This window comes from Oryzias latipes, chromosome 11, assembly GCF_002234675.1.
Source record: "Oryzias latipes chromosome 11, ASM223467v1".
Lineage (NCBI taxonomy): Eukaryota > Metazoa > Chordata > Actinopteri > Beloniformes > Adrianichthyidae > Oryzias > Oryzias latipes.
In genome coordinates, this window is record NC_019869.2 from 5295769 (window position 1) to 5307139 (window position 11371).

General features: G+C 42.1%; 1 protein-coding gene across 1 annotated transcript in view; it reads left to right on the top strand.

The window, feature by feature from the left end:
- The window catches only part of LOC101167217 (exostosin-1b), a 135054-nt gene extending 125227 nt beyond the window's left edge, over window positions 1–9827 (top strand). Inside the window, exons 8-11 of the mRNA XM_023959609.1 lie at window positions 520–609; window positions 5531–5691; window positions 6430–6601; window positions 7213–9827. Coding sequence (XP_023815377.1) covers window positions 520–609; window positions 5531–5691; window positions 6430–6601; window positions 7213–7398 — 609 coding nt within the window. The 3' untranslated portion in view covers window positions 7399–9827. The remainder of the gene's footprint in view (window positions 1–519; window positions 610–5530; window positions 5692–6429; window positions 6602–7212) is intronic.
- The last annotated feature ends 1544 nt before the right edge of the window (window positions 9828–11371 follow it).

Genomic DNA, 11371 nt, shown 5'->3' on the forward strand with positions numbered 1-11371 from the left:
AGAGCAGTTGTTTTTACATAAAACCTCAACGTTGAACGTTACATAAATAGTTGATTTTTAGGATAAATGGAGTCTCCTGGAGTTGTGGAAGAATGCTTCGTTCTTCTGAAAACATTGGAAAAATGTATTTTTAGCCACAAAAAGGTCTTTCTTAACCTCTCACCTTTTCAGTCTTTTTCAGGTTTATGGTGGTTTTGCTTTTTCTGTTTGACCTTTTCACCTTTTGATTTTGATTTTTTTAAGAAATCACGCACATTTTTCAGCAGAACGTTACTTCCTTAGAGTCTTGTGTGTTTTTTTTTAGATCTTTTGTGTGAAATCTTTTTATATGTGACTCAAAGGACTTTTTTTTAAAACAAGTGACATGTGGAATGAATATGGATGAAAAGAATCTTTTGATACTCCTCCACCGCCGCGGTTTGCTTCATCCGACCAGACAGTCGTACATCACCGCTGGTTGAAGGACCCACGTTCTCCGTGGGTTCCTGTGGACTGAAGCGTCTGTGTGTGTCCCTGCAGGTGATGAGCAGCCGCTTTGTGCCGTACGAAACCATCGTGACCGACGCCGTTCTGAGCCTGGATGAAGACACGGTGCTGTCCACCACCGAGGTACGGCGCCATCGTTTTTAGAGAAGGAAGCTGCTTTCCTATTTTATTTCTCTTCAACGCTGTTCGTCACGCTGTTGCGTATGGAGTTAGATGAATGTCAAAATGAAACGTACGGTCATAGCCGTGCAAACTTTAAAAAAAAGAGGACACAATATGAAAACATTTGGTTTTATTTTTAACATGTTTGTTTGGAATCCGATTTGTCTTTGTCTTGAATACGACATTTCCCATTCTATCAAAAAGACGCTACAGGCATTCATGTAGCCAGGAACCGGTGATTCAGCAACGTGCTCATGCGTTCTGACTACAGCTAAGGAGAACAAGAAGCCACTGATAAACAGTCTATATGTTTTATAAACGACTTTATTTATTTTTTTAGCCTTACGTTATTGATATTTCATCATTGTCAATTATTGGTCACAAACAGCGGCGTGGTAGGCTGCCAGTTAGCTTCCCGTTGTTTTATTCTCTTATTGATAACCTTTTTTTTTTGGACATTTATAACCTGATGAGTAGATTGACATGTACGCTACTCTTTTTTTTTCTTTCTTTTACTATTTTCCACCACTTTTGGGTCTGCGCCTGCATTGTTTACACCGTCAGCAGCTGTTGCTTGGCAACAACAAAACGCAGCCAGAAAAGGGACCAGAGACTGCTGTTATTGTCTGTTGTTCTTTTAGCAGAGCTATGGTAACGAGAACATGTCTCTGTTATGGGATGAAGAAGTTCATTCTAGTTTCGTTTATCAATGAGCCTCAGAACGCAGATTTGTTGAATTGCGGGTTCGTGACTCGTTATGTACGACTGAAACCCTGTGATGTTTTTTTATGGTGTTTGAACAGGCGAAATATCATATTTCATTTAGAAAAGTCACAATTTAAACAGATATGTTCAACGTAAAACGAAATGTTGTATTCATATAAATATATATGTATTTTGCAAAGTTGTCTATATGCATACGTTTCATTTTGACAGTTATCTGACCCCATAGAAGGACTTACTTAAGTGTAACGTTCTGAGGGGCCGATGGGGCTTTGGGGTCCAGGGGTCCAGTCAATCCTCTACAGGCTTTTGAGGTCTACCAGAGAGGCAGAAAAGGAAAAGGAATTCCTAAAAAATCCAGAATTCTGTGCAGAAACGATTCTGAAAGCCTTCAAACTTCTACTAAGGACAATAAAAACAAAAGAAATTACAGTTTATTTGATGAAATGCACACATTCAAAGCAGCTGCTCTGTTCTTTATTAAAACAAATCCTAAAACAGAGCAAATAAAATTAGCAGGTGTACGTTCCTCTGTAGGTTTGATGTTTCTGTCGTCTGATTGGACGCTGATGTCTGTGAGTTTTCACTTCCTCCTTTTCTTTTTACTTCTAAATGTTTTCCTTTACTCATATCGAATAAAAGCAAAAGTCAGAAACCTAAAAAAATATATTTTTCTTTCTAATAACTCTGGGATGTTGTGTGCTTTAAACTGCAGGTTTTGAAAGCAATTTCCTCCCAAAATACTTGATTTGTTTCATGAGAATGTTGACACGAAATTCCCGGGAAGTGTACGTTTAGTTTCACTTAAGAGTAATCATTGGGACCCGAAACACGCCGGCGTGCTCGTACGGCGCCGTGTGGCCGCAGCGCGACTGTAATGAACACAGTGGAACAGAAAACCAGCATTTTGAGTCGGACAAAAACAGCCCCCAGCATGAATCTGAGGAAGATTAAGCACAAAAGGATTGAAAAATGTCCCTTCTGTTAATGTGTAGTGAGGACGGAAGGTGAAGAGGTGTTTTTTTTTCTTTCAGGTCCAAACTTTTAGATGTTTTTTTAGTGTTGGAATCGTTCAGAAAAACTGTATCTTTATTTCAGCAACAAAAAGAGAAAGTGTTTCATTAAAACCAAGAATCTCTGCGAACCTGAAGTTTGGTATCGCAGGCTGCTCAATCGGTGAGCCCGCAGAGCACACTTTCCTCCACAGCCCTGCTGCAGACAAACGGGTCGTAGAGAAAACTACACGTGACTCTACGTCCACACCGGGCGGGGTCACGCTTTTAGCATACGGTGTTCACACTGGAATGTCACTACCCGATGCTAGCGCCTGTAATCACCTCTGGAAGAGTCCTGGTGCGAAACCGTTGCTCCAGACTTTCTCTATCACTGCTCTACGATCAAGGAAAGACTTCTGTTTGTGCAGAGACCAAATGATCATTAATTTGTTCTCCATGAACACATTTCAAACGGTTAGCACTTCTGTGAATTAATACCCCAATTTTTTTTAAATAGGTAACAGATTTGTAAATTGCTTTGGACAAAAATGTTGCAAAATGGGGCTGCATGGTGGAACAGTAATTAGCGCCTTCACATCACAGTGAGAACGCCTCAGTTTGAATCCCAGCTGGAATCTATGTGTGTAGAGGTTGCATGTTCACGTCATACAAATGTGGGTATTCTCCAGGCACTCTGGTTTCCTCCCACAGTCCAAGAACATGCTTCATATGTTGATTCATTACTCAAATTGACCAATAGAGGATGACAAAAAACCTGAGAATAGTCTAAAACTGATTTAGCTTAGTTTTTTTTTTCCAACAATGGCCTGGTTATGCTTTGGCAGTCCCATGACCCCTACAAAGAACACGGAAAATGAAATAAACCTGTTCTTGTGGTTATTGTGCGTACAAACCTGGATCTGATGTTTTACTCAAACGTGTTGCAATAATTTAAAGTACACAGAGAAATAAAAGATTTCCGAATTTCTTTATGCACAAAGAATGTCAAGAAATACGACGGAGTATTAGGGCCACCAAAAAAAAAAAAAAAAAGTAAAATTACGACATTTTATCTCGTAAATTTACGAGTTTTTTTCTCGTAAATTTACGAGAAAAAAGTCATAGATTAACAAGGAGCAAACACCAAAGTTGTCCGTTTATCGGAGCATCGCTTGAAGATGAAAGATGTGGAGCCTTTTGTGAAGCTTTATTTCCAGGTTTATTATAGGGTTAAAACAAAGAGATTCTGAACCTTTGGCGACTCAAAATCAGATTATTGTCAGTGGAGCCGGTTTTCTGGGGTTCAGTGTCAGTAAAGCGGAGTTTCATATGTAAAATAAGGAGCTCAGAGACACGTTTGGGTGTAGAGGATCGTTGCAGCTTTTATTCTCCTTTTCATTCACAAACCCTCAAGTTCATCTGTCACCTTACGTCATGAACCTGTCATCAGATCCGAACACCAATGCGGAAGTAAACGTCCCGTTATATCATCAAACAACAACGATGAATGAAAAAAGTCTATTATATTAGCATCAGAACGTTGAAAATGCCAAAAAAAGTGATCCACCTCCTCAGACGGAAGCGTCACACAAACGTAGAGATCTTGTTTTTGGTGGAGGAAGAAAGGATTGAAGTGGAAAGCTGCAGGGACACCGACGGCTTCATCGGGCTGCAGAGATCCTGCAAACCAACCATCAATAAATAAAACTTTAATAAATTGTAAATCAAACAAATGAGCTTCCAGATATTTGGAACGTTCAAGCTCATTCAGCTCACCTGTTCAACAAAGTTTAGTCGGTCTGCTCTGTTGCTGCGCGGCATTCACCTGCTGCTCTGCATGCTCACCTCCACTTTAATCTCGTAAATTTACGATTTTTATCTCATAAATTTACGAGTTTTTTTCTCATAAATTTACGACTTAAAATCTTGTAAAATTACGAGTTTTTTCTCACAAATTTACGAGTTTTTATCTCCTAAATTTACGAGATAAAAACTCGTAATTTAACTTTTTTTTTTTTTTTGGTGGTGGTTTTTTTTATTTATTTTTTTTGGTGGCCCTAATACTCCGTCATAAAGAAACCTTTCCGTCCATTCATCTGTTGAGATTTATTTTTGTGAATTGATAAAGACTAAGGAGAAAACCGCCTTCAACTGTCACCCGAACCACGATACATCAGTTCCTCATCAGTTGGCCCAGGGAGGAGTGATTTTGTGTCTTTTTGCCGGGTTCATGGGAAGAGCCCCGGCCACCAAGCCCCCAATGCTCCAGGCCTGGCCTGACTGCAACCTGTGTGTTGCAACTGGACCTTGTTCTTTCTGACTCAGTTTAGGGATTCTGAACCGCTCTTAGTCTGACTCTTCACCCAGAGCCTGTCTGTTTTGGGACGCCATGCCTTTGGGATTAGCACTGGACAGATTCGCTTCACCACGTTAAGGTGGCGGTTCATGGAGGGGATGCATTTAGTGTATTGCAATTTTTTTTTCTTCAACTTTTTTCATGGTTTTTTTTTTCTTAATGTATGAAATTAATTTTAATAAAAATAAATAATCGACTTGTTAAAAATTTTACAGGAACTGTATTTTGGTTAAGGTGGGGGGAACTGAAGTGCTCAGAGAAAACCCCACACAAACACACTTATTAGTGTGTCGCCCTTTTTTTAATTTTACGTCCGACCAGATTTAAAAAAATAATTAAATCAGTTCTAATTGTTTTATTGTCTGCGTTTTTTGTGTTCTACTAGCAGAAAGAATTAAAAAATATTTCTTCAATTCACAAATTTTAACTAATAATCATCCTAAACACACTACATTCTGATGGGGTGGGGGGAACTGAAGTGCTCGGAGAAAACCCACACAAACACACTTATTAGTGTGTCGCCCTTTTTTTTTTTTTTTAAACCCTCGGATTAAAAATCTCGGACTTCTAATGTTAAAGGGGACGTCCTCCATACGTCATAAAAATGCATATTTCCATCAGAGCTTTGACTGAATTTTCCTACCACCTGCCTCTTTTTTTCTTTACATTTTTACTAGATTTGCCTTAGTTTTTGGTTTAAATTATGATTTTTGATTGCATTTTATGTTGTAAAACTCTTTGTGATTGTATCTAACACTAACCCGTCTTTGTTAAAGCATTAAGCCTGTGTGCGTGTGTGTGTGTGTAGGTGGACTTTGCGTTCACCGTATGGCAGAGTTTTCCCGAGCGAATCGTGGGTTACCCGGCCCGCAGCCACTTCTGGGACAGCAACAAGGAGCGCTGGGGCTACACGTCCAAATGGACCAACGATTACTCCATGGTCCTGACCGGCGCCGCCTTCTTCCACAGGTAAAGCTCCTCCCCCTCTGCCACGTTCCCCTGTGATGGAGTGGTGTGGAGATCATGAAGGGATGTAAAGCTCTGTGGAGTCGGTCAAAGTCTCAGCTGCTCAGCCGTCTTCCGCTGCTGCATGAAGTGAAGCTTAACTGCTGTCAGCTTAAATACAGCTTCACTCCTCGGTGATGACATCAGTCCGTCAAGCTGAAGCCAGCCAATCACAACAGCCCAACGCTCAATCACTTCCAATAAGTCACTCGCTCGGTCTGTTCAGGAACCGGAATCCCAGCATTTTATCCAGCTGGACCCTGCAAATGTTCCATTTAAAAAAAACACTTGATGAAATATAAAAGAAATGTTCTTTTTTTTTACCTGTTAATTACAATACAAAACTTTATGTGCATGAATTGCACTTTTCTTTCACTTGGAGTTGTGATTTATGCAGCTGTAGGTTTGGGATTTAGCAGCAGACTTCCTGATTTAAGAAAGAATCAAATCTTTTACAATTACATTTTTTTTCGAGAAAAGTAAACTGCATCCACTGCTCTTTGGTGTACTATCTTTCCTTTTTTCCATCCTCTACAGGCCTTACTGTACACTCTACTGCCCCCTGTGACCTTCTTAGCTCATTACAGTTGGAAATGTCGCAGTTTATGGAAGATGTTCAGAACTAAATGTATTGTTGGATACGTTTCTTCCATCCTGTCTGCTGCTGCTGATGTAACTGAACAGTCCCACCTGTCACGGCAGGTATTACCATCATCTGTACACCAACTACTTACCCGCGACTCTGAAGAGCATGGTGGACCAGCTGGCCAATTGTGAGGACATCCTGATGAACTTCCTGGTTTCTGCTGTAACCAAGCTGCCGCCCATCAAAGTCACACAGAAGAAGCAGTACAAGGAGACCATGATGGGTCAGGTGAGACGGCAGCGGGTCACCCACGCCCCACCAGGGTCACCTATGCCCCAACAGATCCCACCAGCTCCCAGAAGGATTTGAGTCACAGGAAAATCATTTTTAAGTTATATACATATTTCATTAGTGGAAATAATGACCACTAGAGGGCGTAGTAATGTTATTTTTTTAGTCGCTCCTGAGAACAAGTTGCACCCCTGACTATGCAAAAAAACACAACTTACACTCTGTACGCGCTAATGAATAATTAGCCTGTGCTTTAAGTACTTTATCAGAAATAATGGACGAGGCGGAAGCTAACATTTGACTAACTAAAACGTTACTTTCCTTTAACTTGCTTTGAGATCATTTTTAGATTTTCATTTCTAACTGTTTTGTATTTTAGATATGTAAGAAACAATCCTCTGTATTCTTTTTATTTTCTTGGCTGCATGGATTTAATATTTCAGTAAATGTAGCCTTCATGTCTCCGTTGTAACAAAACAAAAATGTTTCTTCACAAAAACACAGTAAAACCATATTTTCCTCTATTCTCCTCAGAACTGTTTGTTTCTAAAGTCCTATTATTTGGTTTTTCAATCCATTTTTTTTTTTGTATCCAACCCTCCCTCCAGTCTTCTAGGGCGTCCCGGTGGGCCGATCCGGACCACTTTGCCCAGCGGCAGACCTGCATGAACAAGTTCGCCAGCTGGTTTGGCGGCATGCCGCTCATCCATTCCCAGATGAGACTGGATCCGGTTCTGTTCAAGGACCAGGTTTCCATCCTCCGCAAGAAATACAGGGACATCGAGAGGCTCTGACAGGACCGCCACCCCCTCGGGGGAGACCCCGTGCAGGGGGAGGCACGAGACAGGGACTCGGTGGAGGCCAGACGGAGCAGTCGGACTCCAGCGGTTTGGACGGGCGCCGCTCTGTCCTCCGCCCAGCGCTTTGCCAACGACCAGAGCGCCGCCGCCGCCGCCTCTGCCAAGACTTGAAGCAGAGGGGAGGAAGAGGAAACAAGCAGATGGCATTTGGATATGAAAAAAACTCACAAATATACGACGTGATGTACATGCCAAACAATTCTGTACGTTTCACAAACACACTACTGATGACAAGAACTATGGGATATATCATATTTTTTGTACAACTGGGACGGCGGTTCGTTCCTGCACTCTCTGCACATGTGCAGGACGGTCAAAGACGAGAAGGTGTTTGTGCTAGCAAACCTGGCAACCCAGCTTTCCTTAAATCTCTGTCGACCCCCCCCCCCTCTGCTTTTTAGCCCGGGATTATTTTTGTTCACAGTAAAATAAAACATAAAAAAAAGGGGGTCAACAGCGGCGGCGTGTTTGGGTTTCCTTGCAGCAAAAGAAGTCGTAAATTCCAAGAAAGTCTGAAGTCTGTAGTTTCTGCGGTTTTCTCGTTTTTCCGTCGATAGCGCTTCTTCTGCCCCCCCCCTTGTTATCGCAGATAAGTTAGAAAAACATCTCATTTCCTGTTCCATTTATCTCTTATTTGCCACATCCGTTTTTTTTCTTTTCTTAACTCTATATTCATCCACTCTTTCATCCGCTCTTCCCCCTCCGCTGTGTTTGTGTGTTAAGAGCCTTAAAAGAGTTTATCCGGCCTTAAGCTCGAGCTGGGAACCTTTTCCCGCCGTTAAAACGAACATTTCTGGATTAAATGCAAACCTGCCCCCTCCCTTCTGCCCCTTCACATGGAAAGCCCCCCCCCCCTTAAAGACATCACCTGTTTACAGCAGGATAATTGAGGTGCGGCGCCGTCTTTCATGTTGAAAACTTCTCCTCATCCTTGACTTCTTTTTTCATCCTGACGTATTTGAGGATCTGTCGGCGTTTAGTTCAACCGTTTTCATTTAGAAAGCGGTTTGAGTCCCAGGAGGCCGCTGCTGGTGAAACGGCGTGCGTTGTTCTGCTTTAAAGTGGCGAGATTAGAAAAAACCCCAACCTGCTGGCTTCCCCTTTGCTCCTCCTCCTCCTCATCCTCCCCTCACATCAGAAAAAAATGGCCGCCCGCTCCGGCGGCACGTGTCAGTAGCAGACTCTTGAATGAAAGCGGCGCTCTTCCAGCAGCCTTTCCGTCAGCCAATGAGCTTTCAGGCCTTTTCGGCGTGTCGTCACACATCGTTTTTGTTGTGTGTAGTTTTTTTTCTCGCGCTGCCTTGTCCGTCGTGGTTAAAAACCGTTTATCAGAGAGCGACCTTTGCTCTCCACGCTTCTTTTTTTTGGCACTTTACGTTAAATCCGTTTAAATCAGGAAATTTTCACAACAATGCACGAAAGAAAAAAAGAAAAAATCATCGTCTGATTCCATATCAAGCCTTGTATGTGTGATTGTCTGACCCCCCCCCCCCCTCCTCCATGTCCCATGAGGCTTTGCAGAGGATTCCCATCATAACCAAAAGCAGTGATTTGAACCTGATCCTGCATCTCTTGGGGGGGTTTATGATGTTTTGCTGTGCATTCATTTCATTTTGTTCCTGTGGGGAAGCGTCCATCACACCGCAGTGTCTTTCTAACACAGATCTCCCCAGGAGAGAGAGAGACAGAGAAACGATTTGACTGGTTTAAACTCCAGAAAAGATTGCATACACCAGCGATCCCAAATTGGATTGGGCCGTACCATGTTGGCTCTCGGCGGGAGTCAAATTATAAAGTCCCAATAAAGGCGACAGCCGCTGACAAGAGGGAAATAATCAGCAGCTGGGTCGCCTCCGCCAGATGGAAACGTTTCTAGATTACAACCATGGCTGTGACTGCGTCTCTGCAAAGCCACGGCCGAGTAACGGAAAGTTTTCCAGCTTTTTAACGCACGTGAAAACGGAAATCATCAGGAGAACTTTATGCAAGTTATCGTCTTCAGCTCCAACACAGGAAGTTTACCCGGCTTATTGATTTGTGCCTTTGATCAGCGATTGAGTTCTTGACCCCCCCCTGAGTCTCCATCCTCGCACCCTGGACGCCCCTTTCCGTTGTTGCGTTCGGGCCCTGTTGCCACGGCGACAAAGCACGACCACTTCCTGTGTGGGATTATTTATCGGCGTGGGCCGAGCGTGGGCGGTCGGCGATCTGTGAGGACTCGGTTGAGCCCGGCTGTCCTGATGCCTTCTCCTCCCTCCTTCCTTCTGAGAGAAAACTTTTATAGACGCCACAAATGAAATAGAGAAATGCCAATTTTGTAAGAAATGATTTATAAAAAATAAATAAACTCATATTTGATTATATTTTGATGTCTTTTTTCTTTTCTTTGGGACTTTCTTTTTCTCAGTTGCTCAACAGCTCTTAGGAATAAAAATCTGTTTTGGATTCGCTCCTATGAAATCTGCAGACTTCCTCCTTTATGCTTAGAAAAATCTAAAAGCGGTTTGAAGTTTTAGGACAGTTTGTGAGACTTTTTCTTCCTCCGTTAACGGCTCTGGATGGGACCGGACCAAACATCGCGAAGTACCGCCGTGGGGCCAAACAAGACTTTTTTTCTTTGATTTTCCTTCAACAGTCTTGAAATTGAGCACTGTGGGCTGGTTTATGTATTTACAGCCCCACTCTGATCCTGATTCACAACAATTTGAGTAAAGAAATACTCACAAATACAATTTTAACCCTTGTGCTATCCTAGGCACTTTAACATTGGGAGTTGGGTCATCTAGACCCACTAGACAGTGCGCTGAACCTTTTTTCTTCAATGATTTGTGATCTTCACTGGTGTCCATGGATTACATGAAATCTTTCCACCTTTATCCACCTTTGTCATGGTAGGGAGAACACGTCAATGTAAGGGTGGGGTCAAAATGACCCCATAGGATAGCACAAGGGTTAAGTGATCGATGTTGAAAAACTTTTAAAAAGACGTAGTGAGATTAGCTACAAATGATGGATTGTGGTTTCAGAAATACTGCCCCCTAATGAGCAGATGGTGTAAATGATTCCAGGTGGTTTGGACCATTGACGTAATAAGAAGAACTGGACTGAGTGACCCTTCCCACGTCACGTTCCAAACAGGAAGTGGCTCCAATAGAGAAATAAACAGTGAATTGACTTCATTTGGTTGGAACCGGGTGATGTCACACCCACTCGCTCACATACAGTCAATGGACTGGACCACTTTGTTCTCAGGAGAAGAGGGAAATACCAACTGTGTTTCCGGTTCATTTGAACCCGGTTCACTGGAATTTCCTTTAGTTCCAATTTTCTATTTTTTTTTTCTTCAACTTTTTGCTACAATCTTCATGAACTCTCAAACCCGTCAATTCACCTGCTAAATAAATAGTTTTCATTCATCTCTGCACACTTGGAATGTTTTCCAGCTTTACTGTGTTACTGGAGTCACACATAAAGCAACATTTTTTCTTATTTTAATTTGGCTTCTGGACACTGAAAAGTGTTTTTCATGTGGTCCCGCTTTTCTTTTTGAAGGGTTTACATGTAGATTTATAAAATAAGTTCAATTAATTTGAATATTTGAGACTGGAAGAATTATAAATCTAATTTATTTAAATATGTTGTAAATTTGTGCGGACTCTTTTATTCTGAAAGGACCTCTTTTTTTTGTAAAGGATAAACATGATGATTTTCCTTCATCTTTGTGCACGTGCACGTCCCAGCACGTGCAGGCATTACAGACCCTACGGTGCACCTTTCCTTCATTGGATCAGAGGAGGTTGCATGAACAAGCACTTGACCTTTGACCTGTGGCTGGGCTGAATGAGAGAGCACAGTAATAATAGCCGCTCGGTGCTGCGCTGCCCTCTGAGAAATAATAACCAGGCCT